Genomic DNA, 23,949 nt, shown 5'->3' on the forward strand with positions numbered 1-23,949 from the left:
TATATTTGTCTGGGGGCGGGGGACACATCTGTAATTGTCGAAGATCCATATATTAAACATAATGTTTTTGCATATTATATCCTCAGAGAAATAGCTGTAGGGAAGTGAAGGCTGAGAGGGAGGAAACTGAAGAATTGTGGCAGGATAAGATGTTGTTACGGTTTAGTTAAAGGGCAGGTAAATGGGTTTTAGTCTACTGTGCACAATACTGGATTTGTATTCTAAAGGCATTGGCAGCATTGCTGTCATGCTTAAGAATACTCTCTTGCATAGTTAGGTAAGTGAACAATGATTCTTAACTCTTCTATTATTCCATTAGTATTTTTATTTAAATGTCATCACACAGGAAGTTAGTTTTTTAACATTTTTCTAGCAATAGTATTTCACAATATTTGGGGGGAAAAAAAAAGGAAAGAAAAAAAAGAAAAAAGCTTGGCCCATCAAAGACTGTTAAAAAAAACCCCAAAGCCTAAGGGAGTTACTTTTTGAGTATTTAAGTCATTATCTAGACTTATTTTTAATCTGACAACCGGAACACCTTGTCAGTGCTGTGGACAGACAGAAAAACTTTATAATTTTGTTCAATCTGTCTGTATGCTTGAATGAGAGAAAGGTATGAGGCTTTTAGTATCTACACTAACATGTTTAATATTTTCAAAAGACTCCAGTCACAATACTAATAGTATCTTAAAACTTTTCTCCTAGTGGTGCTCATGTTCTTTTAGATGACGATACCGATTTAGGTTATGTGGAGGATGGAGCTCCATGTGGACCTCACATGATGTGTCTGGACAAAAAGTGCCTGCCAATTCAGTCCTTGAACATAAGCAGCTGTCCCATTGGTTCTAATGGAAAAGTCTGTTCTGGTCATGGGGTAAGTCTGTACTGGGAGTTAGCTAAGCTTCTCCAGCTCTCTCTGCTATATCTGGTCTTGGACCCTGTGGAGTTACCTACCTGAAAGTGTTCCCAAGACGTGTTGATCTGAAAACACAAATGTTAGATTCAGAGGAAGGCTGCCCTTCCATGAAGCATAGCTAAAACTTCAGAAAGCAAAGTTGTCAAATTAGTTCTGCAATTGTATCCAAAGTGGTGTTTTTGTTACTAGCAAGAAAGAACTTTGACATCAGTTATTGTAAAGACTTCTGTAATGTACTACCCATATTTCAAGCTACTTGCCATCTTCAGTTAAGCTTTTTCCTGCATACTAACACCTTTATAAAGTTGGCCATGTGTTCATGGATTTATACCTCATGACTTAGATAATTAAAATTCTAAACTGTTGGACCTCAACAGAGAAGATACATTCTTCTTGAACAGCTGCAAACTGTATCATTTTACATTCAGGAACACTATATTCTGTTATTCTACCCATAAGTTCATTTGTCTAAGACAGTAGGTATATTTTGATGAACAGATTCACTGTTCCGTGTCTTAACTGATACTGATACAACATTGATAAAACCTTTCCACTGTGGGATTCAGTGGACAGATACTTGCCTAAGGGGCTAGACTTTATACAAAGTTTTTGTTTTTCTTCTTGTTATGTGTAATTGAAGACGAATTTGAGTGCTTCAAAGAGGATTAGGTTCAAAATCAAGAAGAAAAATTTTAATATTGGAAAGTAAAGGATCTAGGAGTTCTAGAAATTGTCTTGGTACTTTTGGAGAGTGGCATGAGTGGTGAGGGAACTATGTTACCTTTTTTGTTTTGCTTTGGATGATTCCGATTCATAATTTTAAAAGAATACTTCAGTTGGTCAAACCTGCCATAAGATGTATTTATCTTCAGCTTCCTAGATAAGATTCTTCAGTGAATACTTTAAGAAGCAGAGTGAGGTAAAAGTTAAATGAAAAAAATCACATGTACTACTTGTAATCATTGGTGCGTAGGTTCTTTTGGGGGTTTTTTTTGACATTATGTTCCAGTGTCCAAAAGACATTATTAGCTGATGCCTAATGACTGACTTCACTTCTAGTCCAATAATCAAAACTTCATTCTTTGTTTTGCATCTGTTTCTCATGTCATACTCTTTCCTTAGTAACCTCTTCTAGCAAGACATTCCATGTTCTTTTTCACATGGAAAGTTTATAGCTATTAACTCTCACTATTGATTTGATACTTTAGATTTTGTCAGTTGGATAGGTTTTCCTGTATCTGATAAATGTACTGCGAATTTTTGTGAGTCCTAAGTCCTTTTTTAGAGGTCATTCAGTTAATGTAGACTTAGGAAGAATTATTTCCTCTCTTTCTAAAAGATAAGCAAGCACTCCTTGTTGCTGCTTAGAAAAAAATGACAACAAAACCGATGAGAATCTTGCTATGTTTTATACATGGGAGCAAGCTGTTAATGAGAGGTTGTAAAACATGACCATATCTTGAATGTTTTAAACGCAAATGCTTGTATTCCTTCTGGACATCCAGGCTCAAAGTCTAGATAGTTGGTTAGTGAAGATCTAACTAGTCTAGATGGGTTTTGGAGGTTTTTTTGGATGAGAATTTCTGTTATTTTTTACATCCTATGCAGGTGTGTAGTGCAAATGATGATGGAACCACTGGGAACACTTCTGCTTTTCCTAGCCTCTGAGTGTATTTAGAGGGTAAAAGCAAACTTTCAGGTTATTGATATATTATACTCATTCTAAACACTCAGTGCTATTGTTACAATATATAGATGGATGTCTTATACTGTGAATTAAATACCTAATTACAAGTTAAATAAACTTAATAAAATGTAGTTAAAAACCAACTGCTATCATTTATTGTCTTTTCCAGGTTTGTAGTAATGAAGCGACTTGTATTTGTAATTTCTCCTGGGCTGGGACAGACTGCAGTATTGATGATCCTATCAGGGATACTGGTGGCAAGAAGGATGAAGGACCCAAGGGTTTGTGTGATTTCAGTTTTGATGTTCTTTCAAGTATTTATGACATTTTTCTGTTCTTACATGGTAGTAGAATTAGCACATAGAAAAAGAATATTATTCTGCAGTACTGCTTAGACCCAGACAGTAAAATTCTGCTTCATGTAGATGAAGTAGGTCTTTCTGCTTTGAGAATTGATGAAACTTTTATGTTTCTAACCTAAATTTGGGGAAGCTTTCAATAGATAATGGTATGTACTTTCTGGTTTTTTTCCTTCATCCCTTATTTATTTTCTGTGATCATTTTCTTTGTGATTGGAAACTAAGTGTAGCTCTTATTATTTATATCATAATTGAGTATTTATGTTTTACTAGAGATTTCCAGTTCCCTTAGCTGTTCTCAGCTAATTCAGAGAATTCAGTGGCATAAAAAAGGGAAAAGTGGAATGTCCCTGGTGAAAAAAGCTTTGATTCTTTGAAATCAGATTTAAATGGGAGAAAAAAAGTAAATCAAGATTTTAAGGAATTACATTATTCTTATGACTATTATTGCTTACTCATGTATTTAGTAGGTATTTCAACTGCATTGAAGTATAAAATACAAAGAGGAGCTATTGAGGAAATAATTCATCAAAAAAGTTTTCCAAAGAGGAAGAAAAGCACTTGAGATTCTCTCTGACTTCTCTGCCAAAGAATGTCTTTGGATTGTGCTGTCCAATTTTTTTGTCTTTCCTGTCGTCAGGACATTGTCTAACATCAGGCTATATTTATCCAGTGTTATGCATTTACAGATAAAGTTCCCAATAAACAACTGAGAAACCCAAACAAAATCTTCCTGCTATGTCCCAGTTCCAGATTCTTCTGTCCCATATATAAGGCTGATGGAAAGAAGATAGACTTGTTTAAAAATGTAGTCCTTACAGCTCAGACTCTTATTGATTACTCATTTAAAAGATCCAAGGTTTCAAGGGAGGACAGGGTTTTGGTATGTCCCTCCAGAATGGCTCTACTTCTGTCTTGTGTGCCTTACTCTTTTGCCCCTTAGCAGAATGGTTCCAGTAGACCTTTACCAAGAACTGTTGAAGAGATCGTCTTGAAACAAGTTACCACTGTGAAGGAGGGTCTCTAGAAAAGTCTAGATTTGTATTAGGGAATCTGTGCAGGTGCTTCCTGGACTCCTAACACCACCACCATTGAGTGTAGAGCTGGCTGGTTTGTACCCTGTCTTACAAAGCTACTTGTCGTTCCCATTTCCCATAAAAACCTTCATAACTGTGGAACGCTGCTTACAGAGTCTTAAAAAAAAAAAAAAGTGGAGAACAGCACTATAGAGCTGGTTACTTCCCTTTCTGTGGGGATGAGGAGAGCAGTATTTACAGTTGTGACACTCAGAGTACATGAATTTTATATTACTCATTTCCAAATCCTGTTGGTAAGAAATAATTCTTTCCTCTATGAAAAGGTCTATAGGAAAAGCAACACAGAAGATACACTTATCTTGGTTAGATTTTTGGAATTCAAATTAACTCATCAATTTCAGAATGGAAATACCTTTATGAAAACTAATACATCAATGCTGAAATGTTCTGGGAAAAAGTCTTAAATGAATAGTATCTGCATGAATTTCTGCCAGTAGGTACAGACATAAAGTTTAGACTGCATTTTTCAATGGAGTCCTCTGCAAAAAGGCAGAATAAGTTTTTGTACAGGGTGGCTCAATGATTTCAAAAGACGGATTATTTTTACTGATGTTGTTGTTGTAATTTATTGGTGTTTGAAGCACCTAGCGATGAGTTTAGGAGCCTGAACACTGACAGCTACTATAATCTCTTTTGATGTACTAACAGAGGAGTTCCTTTGTAAGAAGATGTCAGAAGAATACAGGAGTAGTTTTCTGTATTGTAAAGATCCAACATACTGAAGTAGTTTCCATTTTTTTCTTCCCCTTATTACCAGTACTTTTTATGTCATATGCCAGTTTACAAGTCTGAGACAGAAACCAAATACTTGTTTTTCCTTAGCCCTAAATTTGAGTTTTGTTACGTTTCAGAAACAGAACACTCATGATGTGAAAATTCACCAGATTTTAAGATTTTTCACACCATAAATCCAAGCATTTTTCTCACTACAATTAGAGCATGTATAGCTAGGAGGTATTGCTGTTTATTTATATGTTGTTACAATAATTGACAACTTGACTGCTACTCCTGCTGGACTTTTCAGACCTTTCCATCATCCATCAGTTGCTTTTGGCTCCATACTGTATTTCAAGATTTAAAAAATTAGTGGTCCTTAATTATGTCAGTATTAATACATGAGTCTTAAATTACTCTAAACTCAGCAACCTACTGTATCCTGTACTAGTAGACCTACACAGCATGCAAGCAGTTTTCAGAAGACAAAGAGTTCTTCCTGTTAGTTTTCGGCTACTCCAGAAACTTTGAATTACTTTAGAGTGTTGGCTAGTAGTTTTGAAATAAGTAGGACTCCATGTGGACACAAGATTCTTCCTTTACAATTTCATTTGCAGAATTAGGTCTTTGTTTGACTAGTGGAATAGTGTTTGTTTGGTTTTTTTAATATAAAACTTATGTCTCAAGTGTGTGTGTGTGTGTGTGTATTTATGAAACAGGAAAAAAAATGAAACAGTTTCAAAACAGACTTCATTCAGCAAGAAGACTACAAAGTTTTTGTCCCTTGGAAAAGTTCCCATTAGACAGGGAATTCAGCTGCTTGTTTGTGGTCTATTATGACTCAATGAATCTATCAAGCTTTTAATCTTTAACATAAGAAATGTATAGATGTTTTTTTCTGAAAAGAATTCCCTTAAAAAATAAAAAATAAGGCCTCAATGTCTTAAGAGACAGTATCTGATCATACTGAAATTTCCAGGGTGTTACCTGAAGCACATTTCTAGGGTAGGTTTTTCCTTTTAAAAGGTGTTATCTGTCTTTAGGTCATATAGATAGAAAGTCCTATTCATAAATGCAGTAACAAAGGAAAATTTTACTAACTAGTAAAGGAATGAATTAAGAAGTTGTTTTTTTCTTTTTTTTCTTTTTCTGCAATAGAACTGTTTCCAAACAAACTGTTTTCATTTGCTTAGTGTTATTATGGATACAGTAAGTTTCTGGTGATCAAAAGGAAGCTTTGTTATTGGTGATTTATTTACGTTTTGGCTGTTTTAAATAAGCAGTAGGTTGAGGATGTTCCCTTTTTAAGTAAATAATAGTCACAAGCTAAAAGGGATAGTCTCATGTTTACAGGAAAACTTCTTGTTGAAATATTTGCAAGCATTCAAAGAAAACCAAATATAGCTAATTTCAGAATTTTTAAAACTACACTATTTGGTAAATAAAGGTCTGTTAGGAGGTTTGACCTGTTTATCTGACAATGGATTATAGCATAAAATATTCCTTTGAGGAATTATTTCATGTTTTCATTTCAGACATATATGTGATCATTTCCTTAAAAAATCTTCCCTTTTCCCTCCACACAGTGAGCATGGCCACTAACAGGCTAATAGGTGCAGTGGCAGGGACCATTCTGGCCTTGGGGGTGATTTTTGGAGGCACAGGGTGGGGAATAGAGTAAGCATTTTTCTTAGTTTGAGTTTTATGTTTGGTGCCTAGTGTGTGAGGTAACCGTATGCACCCGAGCCCTCTGTGTATTACCCCCTGTTAGCTTTGTCATGTGGTGACCGTATTTGTCATGTGATTTGACTGTGTCTGTGTCATGTGGTTTGCTCATGCAGTGTTGAACCTTCTCCTGTCTGGGATAATGTGGGGCATAAAACAATAAGTTTGTGAATTTTTACATTGTCACAGTAAAATTAAATGTCTAAATGTTTCCATTACACCAAATTATAAAAATTCTGGGGAAAAAATGGAAGTTCGTGATAATTCTGCAAAATAGACTAAGTAATGTGGACTATTTAATAAAGCAGAAATTGTTTATTACAATCTATGGGGCTTTCAGTCTAATAATCAGTCACGTGATCTAGCTAGGAAGATGAAAGCTGATGATAATAGTATAGACAGCTAGTTTTACAGTAAAGCTTCTGAATGTTCTGTTGCTAGGTTTCTGTTACCTTAAGGCCATAGAATGCTTAAGGATAAAAATTATATATACACAATATGTATGAGCAATTTTTATTATCTTTTCATAGTTTTAGGAAACTGTATCTTAAGTGTTAGCCCACTACGTCAATTTTAACAGTGGCTATGATTTATATATATATGTGTGTGTGTGTATGTACATATACACATACAAAAATGCCCATATAAGAACACTTTTCATTCTGTGTTTGCTGTGCAAACTACAGAATAAATTGCAGTTACTCTGCTCTTCTGAGGTTTCCAACTTCACTGTGTTTCTAATACTGTGTATTACCTCTGTTGTGTGACAGTGCCATCTCTCTGAACGGGGAATCATAACAAGACAGTTTGTGATGTCTAATCAAGCTGTGTGAAAAAGCATTCCTGTACAGTTATAATTAAGGCTGCATAGGTAGTCTTCTGGTAGGCAGCATTTTGCATGTCTGTGTTTGCAGCCCTAGATATAACCTTTTTAGCTGTTGCTGAACGGGGCTGTTACATGAAACTCATCTTAGATTCTCAGAAGAGTAGAGACTTCTACACTCACAGAGGACAACTAATAGAAAAACGAATAGGAAGAAGGTAATAGATCATCTGCTTGAGAAAGAGCACATCTGTGTTTTACTGGTGGCTTTTACAGCTGTTTGCTAGAAACTGAAGACTGTGAAGATTGTAAAGGTTTAGGACCCAGATTCTGGAGCAGGATATTTATTTGCCTACAGGTTGAGGACCATTTGCCTTTTCCTTATATTCTGCCTTGTACCCTTCTGTTTTTATCTTCCCTTACTTGCTGTCTCAATCCACTCAGCTCTGACCAACGTCCCTGACAATTTGTTCTTGCTCCTGTATCTTTCTGCTCTAATTCCAGCTTTTCTTCATCTTTCCTCTCTTCTTCTCACTCACTACCTGACTCATTCTTCTTTTTGTTTCTATCCATTCTTCTTTCCTGGATCCCATCAGTCTTTTCTCTGTCCTCTGCTTCCTTCAGATGCAAATGTACATACAAGGCAAGCTGCTGCTATTTTTTGTTGCTTGGTTTAAAGAAAGCACATGGGAACACAAAACCGTCTCTGTTCCTAATGCCCTTCAGGCCCTGGTAGCTGTTAACTGTCAATGGCTGCAGGGGAGGTGGTGCTATCACAACCTGATGGCAGGTCCTGCCCTTCTTCCTCCTTCCTCACCACTTCACTTGCAAATTGCAAACTTTTCCTCAAAGTGCTGAAATAACTTCAGTTTCTTAATCCTTTATGAACTTAGTAATCATGGGGGACAAAATGGGAGAGTAGTTTTTTTTCCAGATTTCATCCTAAAATGGATACTTAGCTTTGATAACTTAAACCAGAGGATTTGGCTGGCAAAGTGACAGGCAAGAGAAGAAAACATCAAACCACCCCAGTGTTGTTACCAGCAGGACAATGTGCAGGAAACTTGCCTCTTCTACAACTAGCAGAGTTTCAAAGCAATGTGTATTAATTCTTGTAGAATCTGTCTGATAATGATGAAGATTTAGGGAATAATCTGAATTCCACTGAAATTACAGGTGTGCTCTGTTTTAACACCTTCAGTAGGATTTGTATCAGGGTCCTAAAAGATGTCTAGAGATGATACGATAGCCATGCCAAAGCAGACAGCGCCTTTCAGGAAAGGGTAGTGTGCCAGGCAGTTATGGTGTGGTTAGTTGCAGGAGCTTCCTCCTGATAAATCTCTGTCTGCAGGTTATAGCAGTAGCATGGCAGAAAGAACAGCCATACCAGAAGTGTTGCATCTTGTTATAGTCTGGATGGAAAATGACCCCACAGTATGGTGGTTGTTAAAACCTTCCTCTCACTTTCAGTTTGTATGTCAAGTATCAGAGTCCAGTGGCTAGAGAGGCTTATTTAGCTAAAACATATTGATTTATACTTTTCTTCATAAATGTCACTAACTAAAATGACCCGATGCAAAGTAGGCTTCATACTGGTAGGAAAATTCTGGTTTATTAGTAATACAGTTTCCTTGATAATGCTTAATAAAACATAAGGTATACATCCTTAAGGTAAGGTATAACATGTAAAAGTAGTCTCGCTGTAAGTACTTTTATGTGCACAATCTGTTATGGTCTTAAAACAACTTACCAATAATCCCCTTAAGTATCTGTATTTTGAAACTGGAATTCATTAATTGGAGAACTCCATTCTGCTAAATGAGTGGTTGCTGTTTAATAATCATAAGTATTCCACCAGCTTTGTTTTTATATTGAAGTCGGAAATGAGATTATAGTTGTCTTATCAGTGAAATTTTACCTTGAATGTAGCCTTTTCAGCGTCTTGTCTTTACTAGGAAAAATAGCTGTTTCTCATAGGAACTGCCACTCCTAGCATACTGTGAAACGGTTTTAAAATTATTCCAGACGAATGGACATGCCTTTATCTACAGCCATGTATGATTTACTCTGCTCTTAGGCTCTCTCAAGTAGATAGCCTAACTCTCACAGGCATTTGATTTTCAGGGCTTTTTTTGTGTTAAAAATGAACATCACTTCTTTAGTCACTGACACTTTATAAAATTGGCTCAGATCTGAAAAGTGGTTTTATCAGGACCCATTTATTATTTAACATAATTTCATTAACTTTTCTATTAACTGAACATAATTGCTTTGTATATTACCCTCTTCTGCTTAAATTTTCATTGTATTATTCCATATTTATAGTAAATAAAACCAATATTGATTTTCTGTATTGAAAGAACAAACTGCTGTTTGTTGAATGGATGTGCACTATGAAATAGATTCTTCCCCCTCAACATTTAACAACCAGGGAACATAGTAAGAAGAGGGAAGTAAAAAAGTGGTGATTTGGTACTTTCATATCTAAGTTATGACGTTGTTACTATCAGTTAATCATTGTACCTCTTTTGTGGGAAGATAACATTCTATGACTACAAAAAAATCAGCTTCAGAATTTTTCAAGGCTTCTAAAATTTATTTCAGATTAATTATGTGCTGTGTTTTCAGTCTTCTGTTGTGTGCAGTCATTTGGTAAAATCTAGAGTAAGCCATAGATCTGAGTCAGGTGCAGTAGCTCATTAGGCTGCTGTTGAAAGCAAGCCTTAATTGGGAATATAATGCCTGTGGAATGGCACTGATTTACCCTCCACCATGCTCACTCCTGCTGATTTGAGCCAGGTGTGACTTTAAAGGTAAGTCCAAATAAGATACATTCTTCCAAATTGTGGAAAATTACCATTTAATTATTGTTGTCAAATCTGTACACTGCTCATATCTGTAAAGCTCACTATATTTCTTTTCATTCCAAATCTTTTATTCATATTCCTCAATAATTTTTGTGTAGGAATTGCAGGAAGCAATTTTTAAAACTTCATTTTCTTTTAGCTAATCTGATATCCAGAAGCACTGATACGGGAAACACGTAATGGATGCAGTGAAGTTAGGTCACTGCAATACATTTTAAAGCTTAGGGCACGTACTTATTGTGTCTGGGACTGGGCAGAAGGTTTTGTGATACTGCCCTAACAGCTTAAAACTTTCAGTTGTTGCAGCTGCCCTTGCTCTTTCCTTTGCTGATCTCTGGCTGCTCCCTTTTCTTCCTTGTGTTAGCTGTCTGACAGTTTTCCAAACTAATTTTCAGAACATTTAAAACAGGAAAATTTCAATTGTTGTGTAGAAGTGTTGGTTTGGGGAGACTGGGATAGGAGGTAAGAACTGTTTTTTGAAGGCTATTCCTGAATATGTGAATGTTTAAACAAAAACCGTCCAATATGCTGCAAAAGAACTGTTGGGTTGGTTTCATTTTGCCTTGAGCTCAGATGCAATTAACTTTACATCAAAGACTGCTTAATAGGAAATTTTTGTACAGAGCGATTAAAATGTTACTCAAGCCTATTGTCAGTTTTCCTCCACCCTGTGTAAATAGAGCACTTAAAGGTCAATTATGAATATCTTATTCAGGTGTTCTCTTGCCCTCTTTAGAAAATTGCACAAAAATATTTTGTGCTGCTTCTTTTTGTTGGTCTTTTTTCCTGCTCCACCCTTCCCTACTTTGTTGTTAAGTAGCTTCTTGAGGATGATGAAGAGATGCTTTGATGTTTGGAAAGCTTAATGGGAATACAGCTTTTATTTCAACTTTTGTTCCTTATTATATAATCCTTTGCTTTTGTCAAACAATTGTTTGTAAATTTAGCATTGACGTAACTGTAGGGAGTCTGGACTCTGATTAGCAAGGGGTGCTAGATGCTCTCAGCTCAAATTAAAATATCTACCACCTTTCAGGATCTCCATGAAAAAAGCCAGGCTTTTTTATTTTTATTTTCTTTCTCATTTGCTGTAGTCATAAAACATACAGTATTCATACTTCTTCCTTTAAGATAAGGAATTATTCACAAATATCTTAGTGTCCTCAGCTGATAGTTCATTCACTCGATAATGGAGTAAATCACAATGGAATTTACTGCCTAACACTAGATTTTTTTCTGTGGTAGATGTCAACATAGCACAATGCAGAGACCAACAGCTTTGTTCATTCTTAGTGTTAAAGAAAAGTAAGTTGGGCTTGCTGAAATTGTCTAGAGACATCACCTTGTGTGCTGTCTGTATTCCTTGAATTGTTTGACTACCCTTCAGTTGCTTCACTTAACGTGAGTAAAGTGGTTGCTTCTTATGTCTGTCTTACCATAATCCTTTATCACAGGTCCTAGTGCCACCAATCTTATAATAGGCTCCATCGCTGGTGCCATCCTGGTAGCAGCTATTGTCCTTGGGGGGACAGGATGGGGCTTTAAGTAAGCAATGCCGCATGTCTTCTCTTCAGTGGCTATGGCATTTCTATTTCTTGCTTACATCACTAAGTTTTGAGCTCCTGCTACAAGATTTCTAAGTTAACTCCCCCCTCTGCAACCCAACTATAACAAACTGCTTTGAAGAGAAAGAATTACGCATGCACTGAACAAGAGGAGGAAATGGATTTGAAACTAGCAGATGTCATCAGGTTGCAAAGTTGAAGAACAATAAGAGAATGAATTTAACTTTCATGAGTTCACCCTAACACTCAGGGAACAAGGTCTTTTTTTCACCTCCAGTTAGTAGTGTTGTCCTCAGAAGTTGACTACAATGGTTAAAAACTCCAAAAGAGACATGTCTTGAGGAGTGTTTATTTTGAATGCAGTAGTACTTTCAAACTGATAAACTTTTTTATAATTAAAGACTTCATGTGTAAATGGTAAGTGGTGGCAGTAGCAGAGTAGTTTTCAGTAACAAACAGATGCATTGACACAGTTGACTCAGAAGTACTAAAGCTAACTTTTGTGGTTACTGATTTTTTTTTTTTTAATTATCAATTCACATTTTCAAAAAAAAAATCAGGTTTAGAGAGAACACTTTGAAATCTTGAACTGTCTCCTGAAAGATGAAAACATTTCTCACCCAGTTCTAGTTCCATGTGTTTTATAACTATGAAGTGTAACATGCTAGTCCTTCTGCTTGTGACCGTTAAAGCAATGAGAGAGTCTTGTACAAAGGTATTTAATTCTTGCCTTTTTTTGTAGTGTCAAGTCTACTTACATGCGTGTTCCATATTTGGTAAAAAGGATCTAAATTTAGGATCAACGTTTATAACCTTACAAATCATGGAAGTGTTAAGCACAAGTAATTTCTCATAGTATTCAAGTTGCTATTTCTTTTCAATAACATGAATCAAGATTAAGCCATGATACAACAATAAGCCATAATTCCTGAATCAGGTTTTTATAACTCTTCAGAGAATATTTTATGTGGCCTATATTCATATTCCATGTCTGAGTTGAGAAGAAAAACATAATTGTTCCCTAATAGATTAAGGTGGCTATCAAAGTAGGATATAGTGATCAGGTCATATTTATCTGTTAATTCACTTTCAAAGGTCACCTGAAAATGTTTATTTACTTCTGGTTTAGAGTGTTATATTTTCCTAGTGTCTGGTGGCCTTAATTACACAGGCACACAGAAGCAAAATATTTCTAAATCTCTTTCAGCCCTGCTGAAAACAGAAGACAGACTTGGCCCTTTCTTCTGGACAAGGCAACTAGTACTTCCTCTTGCACTGCCTGCCTCTGTCGGTGCTTTCAGAAAGACCCGGCACCTGCAGCATTCATTTTTCTCTAGATGCTTGTTCTGAGGGAGGTAACACTCCCTGCGCTTCCCCTTGACACTGGCGAGAGCTGCATGTGTCAGCTGTGGGAGTCAGTGCTCCTCATTTGCTTTAGTAAGAAAAGATTAAATACAAAAGGTGCCAAAACATCTGTCTAAGAATGATCTTCATAAGCCTTTTTAATTCCTGCTGATAGACTGAACCTTGAGCTGTTGTATTTTTTTTTTCGTATGGCTTCTTCTCAGGTAAATAAATAAAATCCACTTAGTTGTGCAATTAATATCCCTAGGTCAGCCTCCAGTATTTATAAGTTACTACAGGGCAGCTCTAAACAATATCATTTTAATACAGTCCTGTGTCTTTTGCATTGTGTCTCATATGGCTGAGATTTGTATTTTCCATATTTATAAACAGTAAAATAATTTAGTATTTATGCATTTTGAATTTTTATGTTGTTTCATCAAATCTATGTTCAGAGGCAGAAATTCAAATGAGGTGTGTATTTTAGAATATGCAGTGACAGACATGGCCTCACATGTGGTGTTAACACAAGAAGGAATTGGGATTCTTTTCATTTGATGGATTGAAAGATTTTTTCTGTGTAAAGGCCTAGTCTGGGAATAATGCTTTTTTACAGACTCTCTGTAATACTTGGACATATTCTATAGTGTTAACTAATACAAGTACATTTACATTGTTTCTACCGTATCCTAATAGATGCAGATTTATTTATTAACTTAAATAAAGCATATAAACAATACATAAAAATTTCAGTTAGTTGCAGAACTGAGTTGGGTTTTTTTCCCTGCGCTTTGCTGCAATTAGCTTTTTAAATAAATACAACCAAATTTTCTGCAAGGCTTGCATTAACATTTCTGTTAAAATTTTTGGTTTATTGAGAACAACAATGTGCACACATTTAAAGCGATAATATTAGAAACACTGATACTGCAAGTTCCCATGTGAATTAAGCGAGGTAGATTTTGTTGGAAAAAATAAATGTCAAATTATACTTTTGGACCAGTTTTCTGCCATCAGAGACATATGTCTGTTACTTAGCAATTCATATACTTTCCAGACATAGAGTACTCATTCCTAAATAATATGTTTGTATTGCAGAAGGTAATTTGTTGAAAACACAAGTCATTAAAATATGAAAACTACAGGCAGTTTCTTCCTCTGAATCTTTTTAAGTTGTCTTGTGCTGTAACAACCTTTGCTCTTTGCGTCAGTGCTGCAGCACCAGCTAGCATCTGTGCGAGCAGTCTGGCTGCTGACTGGGGACACCTACGCTTGAGAACTTGCATGAACACAGATTTTTAGAAGTCTGAAACAATACAGTATTTACATGATGGTTTATTTCTTCTTTGTGTTCCACATCTCTCAAGCTACTCTCACAAGTGTTCAGCTTTGCATCCTGGTGTCATTCGTTTGCCCAAATGTAGAAGCTTGTTATCCCTATAGAGGATACGTCTCTTGAAGCTCTTACTCTTTATTCTGTAGCAGAACCTCAAATACACTGGCCTGGCCTAGCTCACAGCTTGAAGTGCATGTTTCTTCTGGGGGTCAGAGGGGAACTGAAAAGGCTTTTCAGCTTGTATAGAAAAGAGGGCTAGCACATGTAGACCCTCTGATACTGTGCTTCAGCTATATCTGGAGGGACAGAGAAGGATAATAAGAGGATTTCAACGTTTCCTTTTTAAGCAAGTAAGTGATATGCTTAGACTCTGCAAATATGAGAGAAGGTAGCTAATGCTTTACAAACTGGGAGATGTGATTTCTGTTTCACAGGTTATCAGATGTTCATATGAACATACGGTACTGTGGTGTCAAGTCCATATCAAACGTAAGCTGCAACTAAGCAAACTTTGTTCATGAACTGAGGTGGTGGGGGGTGGGGGTTGGAGGGAAGTGTAAAAGAAGGCTTGATGCAAGTTTGGAGAAACAAAGTATATAAGAAAACCCAAACCTTCCCCTTTCAAGAGTGAAGCCTAGGTTATTTTTTCTAATCAAGTCAATGGGTAGATAGAACAGGAAAGAAAACAGTTAACTGACAATTTTAGGGGGTGTAGACCCTCATTACACATTTCAGGTGGTTTAGAGTTAAAGGCTGTGGGTGGAAACCTTGTTAAGCAGTATATTTTACTTCATCTGAGCCTTGCATGGTACTTTTAACACTGTTGGTGTTTAGACTGCAGTAAGGGAGTCCTGCATATTTCTACCTGAACTCTGCTGGGTACTGTACAGAAGTATGGCATTCATGAAATGTGAAGTTCATTTTGGTGTAGCAAGTTTGTGCAAGAGTTCAGTATACAGAGTTTAATATAGAACCGATATGGGAAGGACTTTTTTACCATTAGAGTAGTTCTCTGCATCGGCTGCAGTCACAGTCTCAGGGGCCTATGCTCACTTCTTTTCCTAGCATATAGTCACTTACTTTTGCAAAGCTACTGCAGTAATATAAGCCAATTAAATGCTTTTGTTGCTGACTTTAACAGTATTAAAGCAATTTTTAGTAATAAAGCAACACTGCTAAGAGGCAATGCTAGTAAAAGTGATGTGTAAATGCACAGGAAAAGCTGCTTCTCACTATATCAGAATGCAAAAGTGGCTGACGGAGAAGAGTTGATTGTAGGCACAATTCTATTTCTAGCAATTTTTTCTTAGCTGAAGAGTTGCAGGGTTTTCTGTCCCTGTTCTAATGGAAGATTAATGGATGGACCAAAGACTTACCCAGATATAACAGATGCTGAGTTTTTAACTGGTCTGTGCAGACGCGTTTAGACCCCGAAAGTTTCTGCAAGATAAAGCAGTGGAATGCTAGTGGTGCCTTTGTGAGGAAGGAGGTTTCGGTCCCTTAGCAGCATTTCCATAAACCATGTATCACGGACCTAAATACAGTCACCACTACACAAACATCAACATTAGAATCAAACTTGAGATATTTTCTCACTTTTTTCCAAACTACTAGAAGAAATGGCAGGTCAATGTCTTATTTTAGGCTGCTAATTTTAGTCCCTCATTTTGTTAATTTGAATCAGTTTTGTAGCAAAAGGTCATTTATTTAAGCTCTTCTTCAGCATTTGAGCCATGCTTTAGGAATGCCTATGAAGACATTAGCTATTTGGAAGTGGTTAAAATACTGGGTTTGGATAAATCTTTAACTGCTTAAGTAAAGCTTTGTATTTATGTGATCACAAAGGCATGGATTTGCAAGCAATGTACTGTGTAACCATGTTCCTAATTAGTTGCAAAAAAATTGCAGAGGATTGCAGCAAGGTATTTCTTACATACATGCAGCCTTTTTTAAAACCAGGGTTTTTTTACTGAAGTATTTTTCATTTGTAAAGATGACCATGTTAGAGAGGCAGTGGTGTGCTGCTTTGATTCAGAATCACCTATAATTTTGCTTTTGTTAGAGACAATTTTTCTAGTTGGATTACAGACTGAAAGGCTGACCCTCATTGTTTAAAGAGGCACTAAATGCAAAAAAGTAGTTAATGTTCTAAGATCTTCCACATAAAACAACAAAGATCTAGGAAATGGCCTCATTCTCCTATGTGTCTTTCCACAGAGGACCCTTCCGCCTCCTCCCTTATTGTTTTACTGACGCATACTGAAAGGAACCTTGTGCTTCTGTAATACATAGCTATTAAGAGGTACAAATATCCAGAATCTGATACTCACCTAGTTTCCTTTCTTTTTATTGTAATTTTCTTGGGGAAGAGATAGACTTGTTCTATTTGCTGATTTAAGTAAGCCTACTGTCTTCATTTTAGTATTAAAATGGTTGGTAGTTTGGGATTAAGTTGTTAAAGTCAGGGAATCAGAATAGAATTCTGGTTCTTGCAGAGTAACACCTGACTGCCTATCTCTTGTGAAGTGCTACGATCGCAGCAGAGAGATGTGGCAGGCTCATGTTAACGCTTTGCGCATGTGTACCGTGTTCCCTTATTGGCACTGTACCTGATGTTCCATATTTCAGAGACTATTTCAGACTCTTATGTTAAATGTTTAGTTCTTCACGCATTTCTCTCTCACATGACACTCTTAGCAGAATATCCTAAGTGAAGAAAGGCAGTGGTTTGGTTAGTATCTCATTCCTTGAAGTGTGTATTTCTGCTGGATAAAACTAGCGCTGGTTTGGACAGATCACAGAATGCAGAGGGCATAGCAGACTTCGCCCCATGGCACGGGCACAAGCTGAGCTGTCGTACAACCAAATGGTCCTTACTGGAATACTACACTGGTGGAGATCAGGTTAGAAAAGACTCGATAGGGCAAAAGTCAAAGAGTTTTTTTACAAGAGTTGTACTGGGAAGCTGGTATAGCATCTGTCTTCTGTACTTTGTTCCAAGACTTACAAAGTCCATTTCTTTAATTAAAATAAGCTCAGATAACAGAATGTAATTCAGGGTATGTTCTAATGACTCATCCTCTTCAAGCAAATTGGAATATGGTACTTTCCCTAGAGTAGGAGGACAAGTTACATCATCTGGATTTTTTACATGCATTGATGATTTGTTTTAAGGGGACTGACTAATTAGTTACTCATTGGTAGTGTTTGAATTCAAGTATGCTAGACAGTTATTTAAAGTGGGGGAGCTGAGGGGGAAGAGAAGCAGACATGTCCTTTCCCAATGGAACTGGCAGGACAAGCAGATGCAAAGCAGGTTTTAACTCACATTTAACCAAGTTTATATTATATTCATACTTCCTATCATGCAGTTCTGCAAGTTGGCCTGAAAAAATAATTTGCTTGTCTCAAATTTACCTGTAGTATAGAGGAGGATGGGTTGAGATATTGAAGTAATGTCAGCCTAATTCAAAACACGCATTAGTACAGTACTTCTTGAGGGGAAATGAAAGATGAATACAGCGATCGTTCAGAAACGGAGAATCCTTAAGCATTGACCTTGCAAAAACGCAAGCACTGGTACCCGAGATAAAAACAAAACAAAGGATGCCTAAGAATTACCAGTCTCTGGAGGTTTTCTCAAAAAGAAGTTGCCTTTGCATACATCCATTAGTCTCTTCAACCACCAGGCAAACCTTGTGTATAGTATATTTATAAATATTGTAGCAGTGGTAGTAGTTAGCAGGGCTGCAGAAAATAGAAAATCCTGGGGTTGGTATGTAGCTTTAGGGAATTTACTAATTCCTGTTCTGTATTTTTTGCATGTCGGTTTGGTGGCGGTAGTGGTGCATATGCCCAATGTTAAAACTAAATGCATGAGCCCCTTGCTTGATGCCCCACATAAAGCCAGATACTGGGGAGGTTGCACCCAACTTTTGTTGTTGCTTCCTAATGTCTTGCTGTTTGACATAGGATATCAGTATCGCAGGAGACTGGATATCACTGACCAGCTTGCTATCCACTGTTAAATTCTAATCACACAATTTACAAAACTGTCCAGTCTCCTTCGAATGCAATGTCTTTGCTATATTTTGCACTTTACTAAGAGTCACAGCAGTTACGGTCAATAGTGTGGTAAGAGCTCACAGAGGCACTCGCTTTTTCGTCACAGCGGAATACTGAACTAAACTCTGGTATAGCCAGAGGTGGCACTTGCTCCGAGAACTCAGGTCTCCATGTGCTTTTATGTATTTCCAGTACTGGCACTTCTGACTCATTCCCTTTAGGTATATGCATGCTTTCTTGGCCTAGTGGACACACATGTTACTGTGGGCTGAAAGTTTCTACAAATTTCGAGCACCACTGTAAGTACTACAGAACTAATTGAATGCTGTGTGCCAGCATGATCTTTAAACTGCGTAAGGAAACCAATACTTGATACTATGCTACAGAAAGCATGCAAACAAATTCCTTAAATTGTTACCCCTCAGAAAAGTTACTTGTTAAAACTGTCTCAGTGTGAGCCTTTTACTTTACTATGACCTTGGCAACGACTTTGTTCCTGTTATATCTAACTAATGTCTTGCATTTTTCACTTTTCGCCTCCTTTTGATGAAACCTGGAAGAAACGTCAAAAAACGAAGGTTCGATCCAAGTCAACAAGGCCCTATCTGAAGAAATATGATTCAAAAACCTTCTCCTTGCGCTGCTGGATTTTGGGTATGATGTCTTTGCTGTAGCTGCACAGGAACTGAATCAGTAAGGAAGAACATGAGAAACAGTAACTATAGACACAATGTTGGGATGTTAGGAGAAGACTGTCCTTTTTGGAGATAAGTTCAAAATACTTCCTCTATTCACCTTTCTCTTGTTAACATTAACTGACAAGTGTTACAAGCACACTGTTTCAAAATCAGGTGGGTTTTTTTCTTTTCTCGAACAAAGGAGGAGACACACAGACCAAGTGCAATAAGAGAACTTTTCCAAAATAATGAAATAGAAGATTTGTTTCCCAGCCTGCTGGCACTCTTAACTTCACTTGAGTTCGCATGACTTCCTTTTTCTTATCAAACTCCAGTGGCATGAGGAGCTAATTTTGAAAGGGTAACCTGCATGGCTCACATACAAACAACCAAGCTAGCAAGCTGATCCCAAGCCAAATCTGCAGCCCAATACATGCAAACCACTGGGAAGCCAATACCAGGCTCTGATAGCTTTCCCAGCCACGCAGTGCATTCTGCCGCTGGACTTCAGAGTTCCCTGCTCTGTGAGCTCGCCTTGTTTTGGTCTCCTGGGCCAGGAGTCTTGGGTATGGAAGCTATCGAGTGATGGATGTAATTCTTCCAAGAAGTAAAAAGTGTAAATATGGAAATAAGATTTTGATGTATCATTTTCACAGATTATATATAAATATATATATATGAGAGAAAAGGATTTCCATATAAAAAAGTTCTATTCTTTATGTAAATCTATTTTTGATGTTGGGTTTGGTTTTGGGTTTTTTTGCTCCCCTTTGTTTCCTGTAGCATGTTGTACAGCAGATGTTCTGGGCTTGCTCAAAAAAGGCAGATAATAGCATGCAGATGCAGGGAGTTCTGACATCAAACAGATGTGATCTAAAGTTTGTATGCTTGAAACCAAAAACAATTAAAATGTATAAATGCATATCTATGTATTGACTATAAGTCTGGATTACTCTTTTTTTGGCTGTTATTACAGAAAAATCTGTATATAACATAAGTGACACCCTCTCAAACTAATCGCAGAAGTGCCAAGCTTTTTTTTTTTTTTGAAACTATAGCTGATTTTTTTTTCCCATCTAGATCCTATGAAATAATAAGCCTTAAAATACTCACAAAATGTTAAAAGCTTGGAACAAGTTATTCTTCTCTTGCCTTCTGTGGCTTGCAAAGGTAACTTACATTTCTAACTCACTCCCTGTATCTCCTTGATGCATCTCACTTTTCAATGTATAATGCACAATTAATATTTGACCCTTGGATACTGATAGCTAGTTACCATCACAAAGTGTGCAAAATCCTATGTAATTTTAGAGGGTTTTGTGTTGTGTTTGCTTTTAGATATGTCTTGTGTACAAACATGGGGTTTTGCAGAGAAGTGCTGGGCAGCAGTACTGTTCCCTTAGTAACCAGGCTAGCCTGGGTGCATCTGGCTTGAGAAAGGTATGGAGATGTCTAGTTTAGGCCTTCCTTCAAGTATAGAGCTGTACAGTCTGGCTCATCCTTTTCATCTTGATTTAAAACTTTGGTAATTCAGTTTATGTAAGTAAGTGAAGTGACCTGAAAATTTCATTGCTGCATCTGATACTCAGAATTAAAAAATTCTGTAATTTTAGATTTAATTTAAAGGTTGGGTATTAGTAACAACGGAAGTCCAGTTACACTACTTGCTCCACCTGTGTTCAGTGGAAATCCGCTTCCTGAGTTAGCTTTAAGAGCCAAAACATTAAGAAAATGCTGCAGATTTCCTGTGACTTACAAAATCTCACTTCGTTATATTTCATATTATGATAATGTTCAGTCCAACAGTCTCACAAGAGAACTACAATATATTGTTTTGGTTGACAGTTATTAAAAGGTTTTGAACAGCTTTAACATAATCACATTAACACTTACTACGTTATGAGTTAAAGGTGCTGCACACAGGTAGTCAACATTGATATATATTATAAATCTTATTCTGAAAAATTCCTGCCTGGCTTCAAGCAGAATAAGTTAGTGACAATACTTTTATGGCAAACCAAAAATACTTGCAACTGTATTATTAACCTCTAAAAGTACTTTGATTGGGAACATAATCCCCAACTTTGTTTATTAGGGTTCTGCTCCCAAAGCAAGTGTAACCCACAATAGAAACACTAGTGGTTACCAAAAATTAAAGTAAAATCAACTGGATATATGTAACCTACCTGTGTAATAAACCAACGTTTGAGAAGCATTTCACAAACAACATTGTTAGTGTGTGATGTGATGTTCTAAATCAGACCACAGTGGTCCTCAACTACTATGTACATATGTTCAGTGCTGGAGTAACTTTTTTATTTACACCAGCAGTTTCATTGGCTGAATTTGTGCTCCACTCATCAGCCTTTGTGTGTATGTGGAAGAACACATTCGCTTTCTGCCCTGTGTGTACACAGTCCAAGTGACAACACAGCTCAGAGTAGGTACAGGCTGAAATGCTTTCTGTGGTGGTAGACAACTAAAAAACTGGTTTTGGTAGGTGTTGATTTTCTACATCCTGCCTTTGCTCTGCTTTGGGAAGTACATACCCGTTTAGTCTCAATTTGTTCATCACAAAGCATCATCAAAAGAAGACCTGGTCAGCACTGCCTCCGTTTCATCCACTATACATTTGCTCCATTATTTATCTATTCATCTAGACAAGAAACTGTGGTAACTGTATAGCTCGTTCCAGTTTGCTGCATGACATCACTGATTTGATCTGATCCTCCTAAAAGAGAAGTCTGCTAGGCAAATTAACAGCTATATAGGTGCATGTTAACAGAAACAGATTAATTAAGGCTGGAGTTTAACCAATTTTTCTTTACTATGCAAAGATGGGTATTGCACAAACAAATTTAAGACAAATGTCTGAGGAAATGCCATAGAATACTTGAAGTTATGTTTTAAGCTGAATGAGTCATGTTTTATATTCATTATTGCTTCCACTGTTACTCTTCCTTTCAAAAATGATTTGTAATTATTTTTTTAAGTGCACAACTTGATGTTATAAATCAGTTTTTGTTTGAAGTTAATACTCAGTCATGTCTTGTTGGCTGCTAATGAATGGAATTCAATAGTCCTTGTTCTGCATCTTAGCAAGATGATGATTAAAAATATCATGAATGTGGAATGGAGTAGTTTTTAATGTTCAGTCATTTTTTCTTTATTTATTGTCTCCATTTTATTTAATTTCTGCATTCAAGATATCACTACCTTTATAGTAGTGGAAACTGACTGGAGTTTTCTTTTACTGAAGATCTCTAAAACTGTGTTCTGTCTGTGAGAGGACGCTGCACGCGGGCTTTCCGATGTGCGCAGGACCAGCACCTCAGCATGCTGGGCTGAGCAGGCATACAGGAGGAGGGTTGCTGGACCTGCTGCAGTCCCATCTGCTGCCTTCACTGAATTGAATGAGACCTGTATGCATTGGTTAGTTGAGGGAAGCCTTTTGCAGTTCAAAAGTCTGAATTACATAATTACAAAAGGTCTCAAATGCTGTAATTATTTAAAAAATATTTTGAAGCCCTCATAATAACCAAATAATATGGTCATCATTTTAATGGATTACTGAATGAAACTCAGTTTCCCTTTTTGGTTTTTTTTTGCTTTTTCCAGCTCCAGACAGGGAAACAAAATACACTGTTGTCTTAGTATCTCCCAAGGTTATGTATGAAAGCTTGTTTCTCATCTAGAACTATAGAGTGAGGGAACACTGTCATTAGTGGATCCACTATCATCCACTTTATTTCCTGTCATTTGGATATAGGAGGATTTTTCTGTAAACTCAGTATGAACATGCAACATTTTGGCTGTAATTATAGTAGTTATTCCTAAAATAGGAGCTAAGCCCTTTGCAGTATATGAATACAAAAGCAGTATATAGATAGATGCGTATCTGCTTTTGATTTTACAAGAAAAATTCTTAAAGTTATTTTTGAAAACTTTCACAATTACAGCACAAAATATGAATAGTGCTCTTGTTGGGGCACTTACTTACTATTAAGAACAAAACCAACACAACAGCAAGTCATGTTGTACAAACCCGAAAAATGCACTTACTACAGTTCCCTACCCACGAGAACTGAAAAACTAATTTAACATGAATCATCCATTGGAAATACAATAGGGACTGTTTAAGTGCCCTCAGAAAGCTTGAAGAAAAAAAATTAAATAAGTAACTGGGAATTTTAGTAGTAGTGATGCTCAAACCAGTACTATTGAAAGCAAAAGGTCACAGAAACATTATCTTAAAGCTGCACATACCATAATTCAGTTCAGAGATTTATTGTTCAGAACACAGCAAGCACAGCAGCACATCTTCACATTTTTCTAGGTTTGTTGAAGAAGTTACTTAGCAGAAGTGTGTAATGCAAGAGGACATACGGCCCTCTAGGTAAGTACAAGGACTCCACGTCAGACCAGCACAGACATCCACTTAACATGTATTATTTCTGGGCAACCACCGACTGCTGAAGGTAGCATAATTCAGAATGCTTTAATTTGTAGAAGCCCGGTAACTGAGTGTCAGTCTATTTGTTCTTGTGAAAATTTTCTTCTAAAAGAGCTTGGTTTTGTCATAAATCATGGGACCTTCCTCATCTTTACCACTAGTGGTGTAACAGACCATGCTTTAGTGTGGCACTTTCTGAGCCAGTACAAGAATTTCCCCACCAAAGCTGGTAACTCAAAGCATGAAAGAGCTAACAATGTTTTTTTTACCTGCTCTTGCATGCAGGACAGAGCCATGCCCACCATCCATCGTACAACCTGG

At 36.8% G+C, this 23,949-nt stretch overlaps 1 protein-coding gene across 12 annotated transcripts in view; it reads left to right on the forward strand.

Annotated features, from left to right (window-relative positions):
- ADAM23 (ADAM metallopeptidase domain 23) overlaps nt 1-22,308 on the forward strand; it is an 82,947-nt gene extending 60,639 nt beyond the window's left edge. For 3 of the 12 annotated variants that reach the window (XM_069781689.1, XM_069781687.1, XM_069781694.1), the window contains exons 23-28: nt 706-874; nt 2,773-2,884; nt 11,434-11,493; nt 11,643-11,733; nt 14,868-14,922; nt 19,059-22,308. In XM_069781689.1, the coding sequence (XP_069637790.1) occupies nt 706-874; nt 2,773-2,884; nt 11,434-11,493; nt 11,643-11,733; nt 14,868-14,922; nt 19,059-19,172 (601 nt within the window). In that variant the 3' untranslated portion in view covers nt 19,173-22,308. The other 9 variants (XM_069781690.1, XM_069781688.1, XM_069781693.1 and 6 more) reach the window with 9 other exon arrangements.
- Nucleotides 22,309-23,949: the final 1,641 nt, after the last annotated feature.

Source organism: Haliaeetus albicilla, chromosome 4 (genome assembly GCF_947461875.1).
Source record: "Haliaeetus albicilla chromosome 4, bHalAlb1.1, whole genome shotgun sequence".
NCBI classification, from domain to species: domain Eukaryota; kingdom Metazoa; phylum Chordata; class Aves; order Accipitriformes; family Accipitridae; genus Haliaeetus; species Haliaeetus albicilla.